This window comes from Bradysia coprophila, chromosome II (genome assembly GCF_014529535.1).
Source record: "Bradysia coprophila strain Holo2 chromosome II, BU_Bcop_v1, whole genome shotgun sequence".
In the NCBI taxonomy this organism is placed as follows: Eukaryota; Metazoa; Arthropoda; class Insecta; order Diptera; family Sciaridae; genus Bradysia; species Bradysia coprophila.
In genome coordinates, this window is record NC_050735.1 from 10204773 (window position 1) to 10222716 (window position 17944).

General features: G+C 37.4%; 2 protein-coding genes across 2 annotated transcripts; both read right to left on the reverse strand.

Annotated features, from left to right (window-relative positions):
• Window positions 1-6186: 6186 nt before the first annotated feature.
• LOC119071921 (puff II/9-2 protein) lies at window positions 6187-7245 on the reverse strand. The gene is made up of 2 exons (XM_037177047.1): window positions 7138-7245; window positions 6187-7072 (listed from the first exon to the last, which is right to left on the reverse strand). Exons 1-2 carry the CDS (start codon window positions 7180-7182, stop codon window positions 6257-6259), a joined length of 861 nt encoding a protein of 286 aa, XP_037032942.1. The 5' UTR covers window positions 7183-7245; the 3' UTR covers window positions 6187-6256.
• A 2781-nt stretch (window positions 7246-10026) lies between these two features.
• On the reverse strand, window positions 10027-11129 carry LOC119071942 (puff II/9-1 protein). The gene is made up of 2 exons (XM_037177070.1): window positions 10980-11129; window positions 10027-10912 (listed from the first exon to the last, which is right to left on the reverse strand). The coding sequence occupies exons 1-2, from the start codon at window positions 11022-11024 to the stop codon at window positions 10097-10099; spliced, it is 861 nt and encodes a 286-aa protein (XP_037032965.1). The 5' UTR covers window positions 11025-11129; the 3' UTR covers window positions 10027-10096.
• Window positions 11130-17944: the final 6815 nt, after the last annotated feature.

Sequence of the window (17944 nt, forward strand, 5' to 3'; positions counted from 1 at the left end):
CGTGTGCTTTTCTCAAACGTGTTGGGCGTATGAGGTAATTTTGCGATGAAGTTACACATACCAAAATTTTACACATGTCCTACGTCGACTACACGCGTGAGATGTATGGCACACATATCGTACGTAAACTTACATACGACAGGTTTGCCATACATACCCGACGCATACTATGATAACAGAAGTATATCATACATATCCGAAGTACACCGCCAAAATCTTTTTTATCAGTGCAGTACGAAATAATAGATTATTATGTACCTATTGAAGAAGCAGGACGAATCAAGAATATTTTCGGGCATTTAATGGTTTTTTCATGCCTTGGCTTGGGCATAAATTACGGAATTTTTATCGTAATTTAGGCCCTCAGCATGAAAAGTTGTATACGCATCTGTTGTAGACGGCTTATTTTAGGCACGTTCGCTTGTTGCCCTCACTTCATTCGGGCTACACGCGAAGTTGCCTCAAATATATCGTCCACAAAGTAAAATAGCATACTGCACACAGGAATTTTTTTACTTTTGCCCCGAGTCGTTCATACTATTTTTTTTGATACCAACATTGAAAATTGATACGTATCGCAAACATCGCAACAAAATCTTGAAATAAAAAGGCATTTAGCCATAAAATGAGGGGGTCCAGGGGGCGGCAGCCCCCTGGTATATGAAAAATTTAATAATTTAGCCATCACAACATAACACACACAAAAATTAAGATATAACTAACAAATCATTCAGTAACAAAAAGTATCAACTTTGTATGCTAATTTCAATAAGAACACTGGCGCACAGTGTTTTACAATTTTGATCGAAGTATTCTGCATAATATGAGCGGATTTTGTTGACAACTCGACTCATTTCTCTCATTTTCTGTGACGTCAGTCACTTTCGGTGTTCGTTCAGTTGCGTTCGCTCTTCGTTAAGTACTTTCTCCCCGTAGGATGCATTTTTTTACTTTCGCCCCTCATATGCGGGGCGAAAGTATCATTTTTCAATGTTGGTATCAAAAAATAGTACATTGAATGACAAGGGGCGAAAGTAAAAAAATTCAACCGTGTGCGAGAGTTGGAGCCCGCGCCGAAGGCAAGGGCTCTAATCGCACAGGTTGAATTTTTTTACTTTTGCCCCGAGTCGTTCATACTATTTTTTTTGATACCAACATTGAAAATTGATACGTATCACAAACATCGCAACAAAATGTTGAAATAAAAAGGCATTTAGCCAGAAAATGCGGGGGTCCCTGGTATATGAAAAATTTAATAATTTAGCCATCACAACAATAACACACAAAAATTAAGATATAACTAACAAATCATTCAGTAACAAAAAGTATCAACTTTGTATGCTAATTTCAATAAGAACACTGGCGCACAGTGTTTTACAATTTTGATCAAAGTATTCTGCATAATATGAGCGGATTTTGTTGACAACTCGACTCATTTCTCTCATTTTCTGTGACGTCAGTCACTTTCGCTGTTCGTTCAGTTGCGTTCGCTCTTCGTTAAGTACTTTCTCCCCGTGGGATGCATTTTTTTACTTTCGCCCCTCATATGCGGGGCAAAAGTATCATTTTTCAATGTTGGTATCAAAAAAATAATTTGATATCACGTATCACGACGAGGCCGAAGCCCTTGGATACTTTTACTTATCCGGATACGAGATATCAAATTACTTACCTGGTATAGTAATCTACTACTAGTCCAAGCGGTCTTTGATAAATTGCATCGAACATGAAAAATATTTAAAAGATGGGCCTATTTTTAAAGCGTTTTTCAGAGATTTTTCAAGAACTATGTATACAGTCAGAGGCAGTGAAATTTGAGCGTGAATTTGCCTCAGATGTTTTTCAGCTTATCCACCCAAACAATGATAGTATATTACGTCACTGTTTGTAAATATTTGTTTAGGCAAGTATGAGGTTTGCGGAATGAGCCGAAGGCGAGTGGAGTAATCATAAGTGTCTAAATAAGCATTTACAAGCAGTGACGTAACACATTTTACATGTTTGTGGACGGTAAGTGCATTTTCCCTGTCACAAACAGTGATGTAAAGTGCACTTTACCGTGCATAAGCATGTAAAAACTCTTTTTTTGATACCAACATTGAAAAATGATACTTTCGCCCCGCATATGAGGGGCGAAAGTAAAAAAATGCATCCCACGGGGAGAAAGTACTTAACGAAGAGCGAACGCAACTGAACGAACAGCGAAAGTGACTGACGTCACAGAAAATGAGAGAAATGAGTCGAGTTGTCAACAAAATCCGCTCATATTATGCAGAATACTTTGATCAAAATTGTAAAACATTGTGCGCCAGTGTTCTTATTGAAATTAGCATACAAAGTTGATACTTTTTGTTACTGAATGATTTGTTAGTTATATCTTAATTTTTGTGTGTGTTATTGTTGTGATGGCTAAATTATTAAATTTTTCATATACCAGGTGGCTGCCGCCCCCTGGACCCCCGCATTTTCTGGCTAAATGCCTTTTTATTTCAACATTTTGTTGCGATGTTTGCGATACGTATCAATTTTCAATGTTGGTATCAAAAATAATAGTATGAACGACTCGGGGCAAAAGTAAAAAAATTCAACCTGTGCGATTAGAGCCCTTGCCTTCGGCGCGGGCTCCAACTCTCGCACACAGTTGAATTTTTTTACTTTCGCCCCTTGTCATTCAATGTACTATTATTCGTCTTTATACGATTTTACCAGTACTACGCGCATGCGTGTAGTACCTTCAACCGTATAAACAAGTATAAACAGTTTTCATGCTTCGGGGCCGAAAATGAGGGCAATTTTTTGAATTTTCTCGGGTTTCCGGCCCTCTGCATGAAAACTTACATGTGCACCTGTTTGGGACGGTTGATTTAAGGCACTTTCGCTTGTAAGCCTCACTTCGTTCGGCCTACAATCCGCGAAATTGCCTAAAATCAATCGTCCAAAACAGGTACACAAATAGTTATTTACGTATCGATTGAGGAGGCCGAAAGAGTTACGTATTAAGTTTTGTATGCTTGCTAAGAGGACCGAAAGTAAAGAAATGTCAATTCAAGGGGCGAAAGCGAAAGCTTTCGCCCCGCGAATTGACAGCTTTACTTTCGGCCCTCTTAGCAAGCATACAATAACCATTTGATTGCATGTGTGGATCAGCTGAAAAGCAGCTGCAGTTAATTATTGCTGAAGTTTCTCTGTACTCATCTTTAAGGCACACAAATCAAAACAGTTATTTGTTAACCAAGGGGAGGAAATAGGAAATTTCACCAAGAGCGAAGCGAGGACCGGAACTCGCTCAAGATGAAATTTCCTATATCTCCTCGAGGTTAAAACAACATTTTTCGTTCTAGCGTTTTGCGAAAATCCGCATTTTGTCAACTTCGAAGAAAATAAAATAAATGTCGTGTTTTGTTATTCAGCCATTTTAGGTCGTTTTCTCACCTAATTCACGCCATAAGTGCGGTCAAAATTCAAAATCTTTCTCACGCAAGTCATTCTAACGCAGCGTCATTTTCATACAAGGAAGCGTTAAAATGTATTTTTCATTTCACTTTTTCATCGACTCGTTCACTTGAAATTCAAATTTTAGGCACACTTACGAAGTGAATATGTCTGAACCCGTCATTTTAGGGTAGAGAATTATTATTTTCTCACCTAAAATGTTGCCTCTCAGAATAACAACGAAGGGCTATTTTCACAACGCTTCATAGTGGAAAAAATAAGGATTTTCGCGTCGCTAGCATGAAACAAATTTTATGTGTCCTCTGTGTGGTAAGACTAATATGATTATGCTCGGAGAGGAAGTTTGAGCTTATATTTGCATCGACACATAAAATATGATATGCACCTATGTCCAAAAGGTTATTTTGACGAGTTGGATTGTGATCCGCGCCTTCGGCTTTGGTCACAGGTACATTATATTTCTTACTTCGCTCATCGGTGGGGAGAAATTCCAGCAAAGAATGTAATCAGAATTTCATAGATACGTACGCTATTTTACTCGACCAAGCAAAACACGTTGAAGTAATATCTTTTTCTTAACTCAGTGACGAAAAGTAAAACTTTTGTTGCCTTTTTTGATAAAAACGTTGTATACAACTCGGTGATAAATGATTTTTTAGGCACAATATGTGTATTGTCACACTCGGCCTACGACCTCGAGTGACAATTTACACATCTAGTGCCTAAAAAAGCATTTATCACTCGGTTGTATAAATTACTAATTTATTTATTTCATTGGTCTTCCCAGAGAAACACTACGTTGAGTCTATAAGACTTGTTTACCTTTTCTCCATAGGAGCCCAGACGAAAAGTCCGAGAGATTTGAAACATAGCGCTCTACTAAGTAAGACGAGCGCGAGATTTTTTTCACGTTCATGCGTTATTTGACGCGTGGATTTTTTGGCCTGTTTCCATTCAGATGGATTCTTTAAAAGAGGTAAACAATTTTGTAACGCGTGCAAATTTTGGACGCGTGAAAATAATTTTTGAGCATTTTTTTTTTTGTAAAATTGTCTTCAACTTTGACGCATGAAAATATTTTTGAGAGGAAAATTCAGTTAGAGGCAGTGAAATTTGAGCATAAAGCTTCAGCTGTTTTTGAGGTGATCCACCAGACAACCATTCTTTTTACATCTTTACACGGTTTTAGCACTACCACGCGCGTGCGTGTAGCAGCTTCAACCGTATAGACAAGTATAAACAGTTTTGATTGTGTGTGCGCATCAGCTGAAAAACAGCTGAAGCAAATTTATGCTGAAATTTCGCTGCCTCTGACTGTACCTAAATATTTTGAAATTATAGTAATACCGAAGTATCAGTAGCCGAACCCAGAAGCGGTTAGAGCGCCATATTTTTACGTGGATGCCTGTTATTCAATTCATATAAGAACGGCGCTTTATACATGGTTTTGCCTAGTAATACGGGCATGTACGTGTGGCGAAGTGATACATTACTTCTGATTTTCCATACAAACAAAAATCATCTTTCATCTACACTACGACGATAGAGTCATAACGATAGGTGAAATTTCTATGTAAAGTTGTGTTACATTTACGTATATCTCAAAGTGTTTAGCACTAAAGGTAAATGTAAAATGCAAATCTTCAAAAAGATAGATAATCATCTTGAATTTTGTGTGTTTTCAAGGATTTTCATTACCTTCGGTTCTTTGACTCTCAATCTGTGTGTCATGGATGGTTTAATTCAATTTAAACAAAGTCGCTACGCTCATGCTTACAGGAGCGAAAGTGTGCAATAGAGATATGTAATAGTCATTTGTGTACCTGTTTTGGACGATTGATTTTAGGCAATTTCGCGGATTGTAGGCCGAACGAAGTGAGGCTTACAAGCGAAAGTGCCTTAAATCAACCGTCCCAAACAGGTGCACATGTGAGTTTTCATGCAGAGGGCCGGAAACCCGAGAAAATTCGAAAAATTGCCCTCATTTTCGGCCCCGAAGCATGAAAACAATTTTTTTATGCCAAATACTGCGAAAGTTTGTATTTTCGGTCCTCAAATGGTGACCGAAAGTAAAAAAATTCAGGCCTTGGGCCGAAAGTAAATGTCACTGTCATCATTTTACTTTCGCCCCGTGGGCTTGCGTATTTGCGGGCCGAAAGTAAATGTCACTGTCATCATTTTACTTTCGGTCCTCATATGTCTCGAAAACACATGTTCACTTGATTGAAAGTACGCATTGAGTGTAGCCAAATGTTTTGTGAGCAAGAGAATGTATGTTTACAGTAATTTCATTTGTTAAATTGTTTTTATTTTTATACCAGGGGGCTGCCGCCCCCTGGACCCCCGCGCTTTTCGGCATTTTGGTGTTTCTACAGCAAATTTTGTTGATAACTCAACAGTTTAATTAAAATTATGTTTTGTTTCGGACCGAAAATACAAATCTTCCGCAGTATTTGGCATAAAAAATAGTATGCATCACTCGGGGCAAAAGTAAAAAAATTCAAATCGTGTGATTGCCGCCCTTGCCTGCGGCGCGGGCTGCAAACTTCACACGTTTGAATTTTTTTACTTTCGCCCCTTGTTATGCAAAATACTATTATTCACTGATAAAACGCGTTGTCTGTATAATCAGACAAATTTTTCTTCACAAATTACAATGAAATAAGAGTCAGCTCATAACTTCAAAGCAGCTAGCATTACAGAATTTTGAACTCTAGCAGTAAAATGCAATCGTGTCACACAATGAAATATAATTTATTGAAGCCGCTTTCAGTATTTATATACATTTATCCAAACAGAAAAATTAGGCCGGACCTGCACAAGGAGCACAAGTTAAGTCGTGCGAGTTTCTAAAACCGATATACGAAGCCTTAATAGCAGAACTCTCTCCTTCTGCACGTTGGATGATGGAGGTGAGCTGACTCTGTCTCTGTGTAGCAATAGCAAGGAATTCACTGGTTTCACAGCGCAATGTGTTTAGATCCTTTTCGCATGCAGCATTTTGTTTTCGAAGTTTTTCAATTTCGGTATTAAGTCTTTCAATTTTGCATCTAAGTTCTTCTTGTTGTTTTCGGCACGCGATTAATTCATTATTGCAGATATTCAATTTTTTCTTGCACTCGTCCAATTGACATTGTAGATCCCGTTCTCTTCCTCGGCATCTTTCAAGTTTTTCTTGTAACTGAGTAATTGTACAATTCAACTCCTCGATTTTGTTAAGAAGTTTTGCGTTTTCCTTCTTGCAGTCAGCCAATTCTTTTTTGCACTTTTCAAGTGCCTTTTGCGCTTCAGCCAATTCCTTCTTAAGTTGCTCAATCGTTTCTTTAAGATTTTCCGTATTTTTCTGACATTCCTTGAGTGCTTTTTCAGCTTTTTGCCTAGCTTCCTTCTCTCGTTTCAAAGCTTCGGAAAGTTGGCAATTTTCTGCACGAAGACCATCATTTTCTTTTCTCAAAATATTATTTTCTTTCTTTAGGCCGTCTATGATTTTCTCGAGATTATCATTCCGTTGATTGCACAGTACGAGTCTGTCGATTAGTTGTCCTTTAGTCAATGTATTTAGAGTGTCCTTACACGTACACTTATCGTCCACAGTTACAACTGAACCGCCCTGAAGCTCCTGAAATAATATTTTGATTGGTAATAGATTCTCAAAGTTACAGTTTCAATCTTGTTTTAACATACCTGAATGGCCAATAATACAACAGTCAGAACAATAAATTGCTTCATTTTACAATTTAATTATTAAATTGATTTAACAAATTGTGTTTTGATACTTATTTCCTTGTGCTTTTGAATGATTCTGAAGTGCAACATACCGTTTTTATATGAATTTAAACCGGAAATTTTGGATTTAATTTTTGAAATCAATGTGTGCATTTCCCCATATAGGTGAGGCAGAGACTACCTGAATCATATTTGTATTTGCAAATGAATTTCGTTTCTCAATATTGAAATGATATAAAAATGATGATGAATCTACAGTAGATCCGTACCCTTTCGAAACTTTTCATCCTTGCACGCGTCGCACCTTTTGTTAAAAATCGCCGATTGGACATTTGCAACATAGGATGCGATGTGAACTGGAAATAAATCGAACATACTACATGTCCAATATTCAAAATTTTTCAACATAGAAAGTGGAGTCATCTGTTGAATGTGAATATCGCGAATACGCTTTTAGCCTTCAAAACCAAATTTGGTCGAAAGATAAATTCTTTAATTTCCGAAAGTATTTCGTGTAAACGCGTAAGATATTTTTGATTGCTTCGACTCCCCTAACTTGAACCAGTTGTAGTTCGTTGGGGGCACGTGCTGTTGAATTTGTTCAATGAAAATATAATATTGCTATTAATGACCCCTTCCGAATTTACATGTCTGTTCTTGTTTAAAATCTTCCGAAAGAAATTGTTAAATAGTAAAGTGTCCACTCCACTCAACAAAAAGTACTCCGTGAGAGAGCCGTGAGAGAGCAGGCTGTCAAATAAACAAAGAAAAAATTGAAAAAAAATCAATTTTGTCTCTCACACGGAGTACTTTTTTGGTAAGAGGAAACTAAGCATATACCACGTCAAGTGTCAAGTCTTGCTTGTAAGTTTGTTGCTTTGGCAAGTCAAGTGGGAGCCGAAGGCGAGTGGAGGTTACACATTAGCCACATCAATAACTTACAAGCAATTACGTAAGATATTTTTCATACCTAGGACCCGTCGCCTTCGGCTCTGGCTGAAAACTTCTCAAACGCTAAAAAAGACTTTTAGTCCTAGGTACGAAATGTACTAATACATGCTAGCGGTTTGTAATTGCATTTTCACAATTACAAACAGTGATGTAACACTTTACTAGTGTGTGGACTAGCATGTAAAATGTTTAAAAATGCGAAAACATCGACCAACCCCATCCTAATAGTTTATGGCTCAAACGAATCGTAAATTCATCCAAATACAATTAAAATGGTCTGCGAGGCGATATTGTTGAGTGGAATAAGGTCTGAGAAATGGATATTTTTCGAGAGGACGGTTGCACGACAATTCGACCCGGAGACTTGAATCCGACGTTATACATTTACTGTAGCGTTAAATCTTGAACGTATTTGCAAATAGCAACACACTTCAAGCATGATGGTATTCTAAGTAGTGCATTGAAACTTGGTATTCTGCAAAACTTTACAGTGTCTCATACAACTGTTAAACACTGTAAAAACCATTTCATATAAAATAGTACTTGGCAGCTGTCAACTCTGAACACTTTTGCTTGAAGTGCGTTGCAAATAGTCATTTACGTATCTGTGGCTGACAACAGATACGTGATTCACGAGTAGCATGCTTTATTTATAAGTGAATATGTATAGTTAGATGACACAGCCTTTCAGACGGTTTATAAAATTTCAAACAAGAATAACTTTGCGAGCGAAGCGAGAGCCGTAATACACAATAGTTTCAACAAAAATGAATGTTTACGACTTAAACAAGAAATCTTTCCAATGCCTTTTAAATCAGGTATTGCTGGTTTGAAAATGTAAGACATATTTTGCTTCGTTTATTCTGAATTTAATAAAATAAATGCGCAACTGATGAGAAAGCAAAACCATTTTATGATATTTTTGTAGCAATTGCAAAACTTGATTGAGATATTCAATCAGTCAAGGGAGCTGACCCACCCAAAACGTGGGAACTACACAAGCCACGATTTTTCTCCTGACAGCAACATAGGTCAAAGGTTTTTTTTTCACTCGGAGCAATTGACTCAATCTCAAACGGAACCAAATGTGGTTTTCAGTTATGAACAAAGAATCAATGTGTGGTGCCAGGTCTCTGCTGCCCATATTAGGACTTGATGGCTCAAGGCTCAAGAGAGTTTTTGCGAATGACAATTTCAAAATTTTTTATCAGCACCAGCAGCCAAAGGTGAACTTACGTATCTGTGGTGGACGGATGATTTTAGGCAATTTCTCGAGTTGTAGCTCGAATGAAGTGAAGGAGACGAGCGAAAGTGCTCAAAAACCACCGTCCACAACAGGTGTGTATCACGGCAGAGTAAATTAAACTAGGCAGGAGCAGAGGACGCAAATAGATTCAAAGAATGGAGCTAAATCCCGTTATAATCGTCTTCGTGTTCGTTCCATGCAATTGTTTTAGTAAGCTTTTCGCACCAAAATGCTCTTGCCTGGCTTTTACTCTGCCGTGGTGTGCACACAACTTTTTATGCTGAGGACCCAAATTACGAGAAAAATTCTGTAATGTATGCCCAAGGCATGAAAAAATATTCTACCACCTTCTCAGAATCAAGCGACGATTCGGTTGAGCCATATAAAGCGTTGAGTTGAACTGTTGTGCCTCTGGGGATGTTTTTTTGTGCGGGAGCTTATTGTGTCTGGAGATATTTGTTCTCATTGTTCATAAAGATCGAGAATGACCTGAATTTCAATTGTTTTTGGTGAAGAGATGATAGCCAGTTTCCAATTTGTATTGTAATCACCAATCACTGAATCAATTTGAGGTAGCTGTACCAAAAAAATCATGAATTCTGGCGGTACGTAGACAATTCATTTGTTTTGTTTAAAATAAAATAGAATCGTGTCACACAATGAAATATAATTTATTGAAACCGCTTACAGTATTTATTTACATTTAGCCAAAAAGCAAAATTAGGCCGGACCTCCACATGGTGCACAAGTTAGGTCATGCGTATTTCTAAAACCGATATACGAAGCCCCAATAGCTGTGCTCTCTGCTTCTGCACTTTGGATGATTGTGGTGAGTTTACTCTGTCTCTGTGTAGCAATAGCAAGGAATTCACTGGTTTCGCAACGCAATGTGTTTAGAGCGTTTTCGCAGGCAGCATTTTGCGCTTCGAGTCGTTTGATTTCGGCATTAAGTCTTTCAATTTCGCATCTAAGTTCTTCTTGTTGCTTTCGGCACGCGATCAATTCATTATTGCAGATCGTCAATTTTTTGTTGCACTCGTCCAATTGACATTGTAGATCCCGTTCTCGTGCTCGGCATTGTTCAAGTTCTTCTTGTAACTGAGTAATTGTACAATTCAACTCCTCGATTTTCTTAAGAAGTTTCGCGTTTTCAGCCTTGCAGTTTGCGAGTGCCTCTTTACAATTGGCGAGTTCTTGTTTTGTTTGAGCCAATTCCTTCTTAAGTTGCTCAATCGTTTGTTTTAGGAGTTCGGAGTTTTTCTGACATTCACAGAGTGCATTTTCAGCGGCTTCGCGAGCTTTCTTCTCTTTTGCCAATTGTGCGGTGAGTTCACAATTTTGTGCACGAAGTGCATCATTTTCTTTGTTCAAAAAGTCATTGTCCTTCTTGATGGCAGTAATAATTCCTTCGAGATTTTCATTTCGCTGAGTGCACGTTATGAGTCGGAGAATTAGGTCATCTTTAGACAATGTATTTAGCGTGTCCTTACACGTGCATTTTTCGTCCACGGTTAAAACTGCACCGCCTTGAAGCTCCTGAAATAATATTAATTTTGATTGTTAGCAGATTCTCAAAGTTAGTTTCAATCTTGTTTTAACATACCTGAATGGCCAATAATACAACAGTCAGAACAATAAATTGCTTCATTTTACAATTTAATTATTAAATTGATTTAATAAATTGTGCTATGATATTTCGTTGTGCTTTTGAATGATTCTGAAGTGCAACATGCCGCTTATATATGAATTTAAACCGGAAATTTTTGATTTAATTTTTAAAATCAATGTATGCATTTCCCTATATAGGTGAGGCAGAGACTACCTGAACCATGTTTGCATCTGGAAATATTTCTTTGCGCTGTGTAATGAGCTGAATTGAATGTTTCGTACTAAAATGAAGTACATGACGGTAGTGATCTCGTAAATTTGTGCACTGCGAAGAACTCAAACTCATTCAACACCTAATGTTCCGGTTAGAAGGTCAGTTCGTACGTTTCTAACGTGACAAACGTGAACAAACCTTAGGAACTTTGGCGTAAAAGGTCGACTCCTTAACTTATAGGCCATTTGGGACGGCTTTATTGTCTAAACTCTTCAGAAATTATTAGTACAAATCATATCCAATTTTTGGTCAATATGTCCACCTTTTCCCTGACTCTCCTACATGAATCAGTGAGTTGTATGCATGGCGCGTGCTATGTTTAATTTGTTCAACGGAAATACAGCTTGAAGCGACCCTTACAAGCACACATGTCTGTTGTTTTTGATGTTCCGCCCAAAATTGCAAATATTTGATTTTGTGGCGAAGGTAGCAACCGGTATATGAGATATCTAGTAACAAGTCTGGGAATCCGTGCTACAACAGCGGATATATTCGGAATCCTTGACTAACTATAAGATATGAGGAAACGTGTTACAGATTCGTGCGAACCATTTAGTAGTGTCGAACTACCGCTTGTTATAAAAAATGGTTTCAATAATGTTGAGTAAATTTGCTCTTACAGATAATACAACCAGAACAATTGGATTTAATAGTTGAGTGTGAAATATTTTGTGAATTAAAAGTTAGTTGTCCATGTCCAATGTCCATAGACTTTCGGCAGTTCATCAGCTTTCATTAAAAAATGTATGAAAAAGTTCGAATGGTGCGTTGACGATTTATGATGTTCGTGTCATAAAAATTCGAACGTCTCATTTGACTTAAAACTTATGACTAAATGTTGATTGGACTGAACTTGACCTAACTCGTTCAGAAATCCCAATGGATGAGCACTGAAATTATCGTATTTTTAACAATTTCTTACTTCCACCGAAATCATCCGATTACGATTCACGTGTCAGACAATTCCACTAGGAATTTTTCTAGCGATCATGTCGCATTGGTAACATTAACATCCAGAAGCTCCCTTAACCCTCAAAATTTGGGTAGTTTCAGTGTGCTGAATGCACTGAATGACTCGTATGATGTAACCCAAATACGATGAATTTGTGTGTATATGTCTAGGTCTAGCCTACATATATGTGAGATATCAATTAGCACCTAACTTTCCTCTATTAGCATTTGCATACTTCTAGACGTGGTTAGGAAGACACGTTAAGCTGGTGGACCAGACTGCACTTGTTATTGGCTGTAAAAGGCTGTTGGGGAGCTCTTTAAACAAATCAAATAAAACATCTTAGGTTTTGAAAGACAAGGCATTATGTCAGTAATAATGACTCAGTATATTGTGGGGGAGGTGTTGATTTGAAGAGATTTATTTCCTGACAAAATATGTGTAAGGTGGTCTACTTTTTAATGTTAGATATTAATACGCGAAACAAAACAACGTGAGTACATAATATTGTCACACAAACTGAGTGCGACCTATACGAAAGATAGTCAAGTTACGAAAATCGTTGCCTTGAGGTTGTACTCTGATCAGTACGAAAACCAGACTGGAATTTAAATAGAAGGTCACGACCTTCCATCAATTGAATCATCTGTCTCTTCAGCAACCCTTCTAGATTAGAAAGAGAAGGCGACCTATAGGCCTATAGGCATCGAGCGAATGAGTCCGCGAGTTCTTGTGAAGCGGAATGGCCCAAAAGCATATAAAATTTCCTTTCAGTTGATACCCCACACGACCATGTACGTTTTGTGTACCTCGAGAAATTTCTGTAAGAACAGTGTAAGTCTTCGGTTGAAAACTTTAACCGCACATATTTTGTGTGGTTGATGAAAGGTGAACAAAAACCGAAAACTTGCACTTTTATTACAAAAATTTCTCCAATTACATGAGCAGTACAGGGTCGACTGAGGTGTCATTAGAAAGGTAATCACATGTACTATTGAGCCGAATAGAGACTCATTGGTGTTAAAATTAATCCACACTGAAATATGTCCCTATTCGGCTCAATAGTACATGTGATTACCTTTCTAATGACACCCCAGTCGACCACACAAGCTTCGAAGAATTTTTTTGAAAGTGGGTTTGGCTCTTTGGGTAGAATGCCTTTCTAGGCACATAATGGAAAATGCGTCCGATTACGGTAGGCTGTTTTTCAAAAGAATCTCTCAGGAGCTCAAGACGAAGAAAAGCCAGTTTATGAGAAATTGAAGGATTTCTTTAATGGTGTTGGGCGAGATCTACCATGTAAGATACCAGAGGCTGACCATACAGATTTAAATGTGATTGCGACGTTGCCTGTCAATCCTGTTCACATTTCTCGGATGCGGATCATGTTTGGCGATGATGATGTGACAGTGGAATCTTCTTGTGCGATTTGTTCAAATTTAACTTGTTTTATGGTATCTTAAAGTCGCGATAGTGAGGTTTAGAAGAACAACAAGGATTCAGAGTAGTATGTTGCGAACTATTGCCCGATTTCGATTCTACTGGCTGTTAACAAGGTACTTGAGTCTATAGTGCTTTCTACAACCGTCGTTTTTTGAGCGCGATACAGTTTGGATTCAGGGAGTGACATGACCTACAGAGACTTCAGGTGAAATCGTGCCCGTTTGGCTGTGCAGGCCACAAACGAACATTCTTCAGCCTTTGTGTCTGAAAGCATTTCTATTATCTTAAATCTCGTCGTTTTAGCAGAACATTTTCGTAAGGCGGTTATGAAGATTGTTGATCCGGCAGTCCTGAATATCCGGCTTTACTTTGAAAGTTGGTTCGTTGGTGTTGGTATATCACATGCGTTTCGATCATTGTCTCTGGGATTATATAGGAATAATTAGGAACCTTCGTCTTCACATTCATTTGTCTTATTGCTCTGGATCTGCAGATCTGCTGTTAAAACTCTTATAGAGGTCAATGTGTGCTACTGAAGAAATCCTTGAAAGTATCTCACAGGTTACCCGTTCGATATCCCACCGAGTTGCTCTTTGATAAAGAATTTCATATCTTTCTCTCCCAGCTGTCAATTCACGCCGTAAGTGTGCCTAAAATTTGAATTTGAAGTGAACGATTCGATGAAAAAGTGAACCAAAAAATACGTTTCAACGCTTCCTTGTATGAAAATGACGCTACGTTAAAAAGACCTCCGCACTTTCCATTTTGAATTTCGACCGCACTTACGGCGTGAATGGTGTGAAGCGCCACGCACTGGCGATTTCCAACAATGTTACTCGATATTGAGCCAAAAACTCCCCATTTGTTTAGGAAGTCTAAGAAGTCTTTATAAACTTAAGTCGCTATGAACAGTTCGGTTGTCCATTGAAAGATTTGACGGAGAGACGCTTGTACTTCCCATTGTGTCATGAACAAATTAATTCGAACAACATCTATTTTTCTACTATTTTTCTTTCATTGCACCGTCCTTTTTCTATTTTCCCCTTATTTGATCCTGTTTAATGTTCCATTTATAATTTCTTGAAGTTTTTTTTAACCTATAGAGTTGATAGAAATCATTTTTCATTGGACAGCAGCAACAATATTGTTAAAATCACAATTTGTAGTTACGTCGCAAAATAATCAATCCGTTCTAAGTTCCTATTTTCTCGGTATTTTTTGGTTCGATAAAGAGACAACCTAATTTCGAAAATATGTGTCATCCTTGTTTTTCTTTTAATTCATTTTTTCAACAAAATATTTTCAGATATTTCTTAATTCTTCAGCAAACTGTGTAAATATTGTCTGTCTTTTAAAATTCGGCTTAGAACGATGCACTTTTTATTCGCCTCGTGTTGCATATATTACAAACATCTGTTTTAATAAATGAAATGAATACGAAAAGGTACACGAGTTTTTCTTTGTGTGAGGGTCTTCAATTTTTGGCTAAGATACCTACAGGTGTTATTCAGGCATTGTAATTTTATTTCAGAGCCGCAGCCAGATAACATTTTACAGGGACTACACCTCCTGACATAATTTTATGAATAAGGAAATCAAAACACTTTTTTTGGAATTTAGCAATGCCCTGTCTAGCACACAAACTACTTTCATTAAGGTGGTGAAAGAATCAAGGTAGCATTTGGAATTTACATGCAGATTACAGCGTAGTCAGTAAAAATGTAGAATAGAGTTTGTAGAATACAAAGAAATAAGGTGTGAATTTGACACAGAGAGCTGAGAGTTTGGTTGCTAGAAGGCAACTCAGTGGAAGTAAATTAACGATAAATTCTCTCTTAGGCAAACGATGTGTATTGTCACACTTGGCCTCACCGATTTCCACAAAACTAAGGCGAGTATAATACTCGGAGTATTTTTAGTCCCATATGAGCTAAAAATATCAGAGATATGGCCACAATAGTATATTAAGTCCTTGCTTGCAATTTTGTTGTTTTAGCAAGTGTGAGCTTTGCGGAACGAGCCGAAGGCGAGTGGAGTAATAACACAAGCCAAAACAATAACTTACAAGCAATTACATAAGATATTTTATGTAGCTAGAGCTGTAAAGTGGGATCTCGGTTCGAGATTTTCACTGTTAAAAACCGTGAGGGTAAGTGCACTTTACCATGCATAAGCCAGTATGTAAAGGTAGTTTTTGCAATACAGTGAGAGAATTCGTTACTTACGCCGCACTCCAAAAAAAAACGGCATGATTGAAATTTCGTGATTCTTTTTTTATGTTAGGGTAGTGTACCATAGAGTACATAGAAGTCCGATATCCCTCACGTCACGGCGGCGACACTGACCCAAAGTCAAAAAAATATTTCAAAAATACGAAAACGATTCCCACTTGTTAGAGAGTCCATAAATTTTATCATGTTTAATATCAATCGAAAGGAAAGGAAATTGCAGTGGCTTTCAAACGCACCCCATCTTGCTATGCTTCGACTCCATTGTGTTCTTTTCAAAGTCATAGTTTTAGAATCCGAAAATTATGCTTATGTCAAGTTACAGTGACACGTATGGTCAAATTCTATGAAAGCTATTTTGGTAATTAGTTTGTAAATAGGGTAATGGGTTTTGCGCACTTCATGTGTTTTTGAGCAAAGCGTGTTCGGCCACACATAAAAGATATTTTATCTACCGTAAGTATCTACTGAGCGAAGCAAAACTCATATCTAGTGCGCAAAACAACCCCATTTACTAACTAGTCGGCAAAATAGCTATTGTAGCAAGACTAATCTTTGTCAAATCTTTGTTAAATGTAACAATTTCCTGCTACTTGTTAACACGATAACTTGAGTAAATCACAACGGATTTTCAAAAACCATTTTTTATTCGATGAAGTATTGAAATCCTCAGGTCAAGTTCGAAAATGGGTGAAATCGGTTCAACCATCTGGTAGTAGTTCTCAAAAGAAGCGCCTTTTCTGCTTCGTGTTAACACGATAACTTGAGTAAATCACAACAGATTTTCAAAAACTTTTTTTATTCGATGAAGTATTGAAATCCTCAGGTCAAGTTCGAAAATGGGTGAAATCGGTTCAACCATCTGGTAGTAGTTCTCAAAAGAAGTGCCTTTTCTGCTCCGTGTTAACACGATAACTTGAGTAAATCACAACGGATTTTCAAAAACCATTTTTTATTCGATGAAGTATTGAAATCCTCAGGTCAAGTTCGAAAATGGGTGAAATCGGTTCAACCATCTGGTAGTAGTTCTCAAAAGAAGCGCCTTTTCTGCTCCGTGTTAACACGATAACTTGAGTAAATCACAACAGATTTTCAAAAACTTTTTTTATTCGATGAAGTATTGAAATCCTCAGGTCACGTTCGAAAATGAGTGGTATCGGTTCAACCATCTGGGAGCAGTTTTCGAAAGAAGCCTTTTCTGCTCTTTGTTAACACAACAACTAGAGTAATTCTCAACCGATTAAAAAAAAAAATTGGTGGAGAATGGCAATTCTTGAGGTTAGGTTCCAAGATAGATTATGTTGCTAACAGAATTTTTGTATCTATTTCAATAGTATTTTTCTTGTTATGTGACTTTGCCTTGTAAACAAAACCGAATAAATAGAACAAAAATTAACGAACGTGAACAGTGTGCCTAAACTGGAATTTGAGTACAGATCGTTACCGTAACGCATAGAGGGACTAATTCTAAGGTAATTCGTGTTACAATGGCTTTCCTCGACAAACTCGCCACGAAGCTACAACCAGCGAAAGTTGAAAATTCCAATGAACGTATAAACCAGTTATGGTCTCTCCATACAAGCCAAAGAAAATCAAGGTTCTGAAAGAACAGGTTAAGACACTTACGAAGTGGCGGGTGAAACATAAATTTTGACAATTTAGTTAAGCACACTCATTAGAGATTGTATGACAAGAAAACCAATGAAAGTAGATAACAGGTATGGTCGATTGCCGAATTCGTCTTAAACGCACTCGCATTTTATGTCAAAATAATATGAAAATGAGTGCGTTTAAGTACGAAAATCAAATTTTTATGTCACCCGGGCCGACAATAGACCATACCTATTTTACACTTTCATTGAAGAAAACTTGAAGATTTTTTTTTTATCAAGTTGACATTTCACACAATCTGTAATGAGTGAACCAAGGTTCTGAAAGAACAGGTTAAGACACTTACGAAGGCAGGTGAAACACAAATCTTGACAATTCAGACATGTATATTGTTTGAAGAGTCAACTTGAAAACAATTTTTTTTTGTTAAGTTGAAATCGTCATATAAAATT

Coding starts and splice junctions, on each gene's coding strand:
- LOC119071921 (XM_037177047.1), bottom strand. CDS start 7,182: ATGAAGCAATTTATTGTTCTGACTGTTGTATTATTGGCCATTCAG. Junction 7,073..7,137: donor TTGTATTATTGGCCATTCAG/GTATGTTAAAAC, acceptor ATATTATTTCAG/GAGCTTCAGGGCGGTTCAGT.
- LOC119071942 (XM_037177070.1), bottom strand. CDS start 11,024: ATGAAGCAATTTATTGTTCTGACTGTTGTATTATTGGCCATTCAG. Junction 10,913..10,979: donor TTGTATTATTGGCCATTCAG/GTATGTTAAAAC, acceptor ATATTATTTCAG/GAGCTTCAAGGCGGTGCAGT.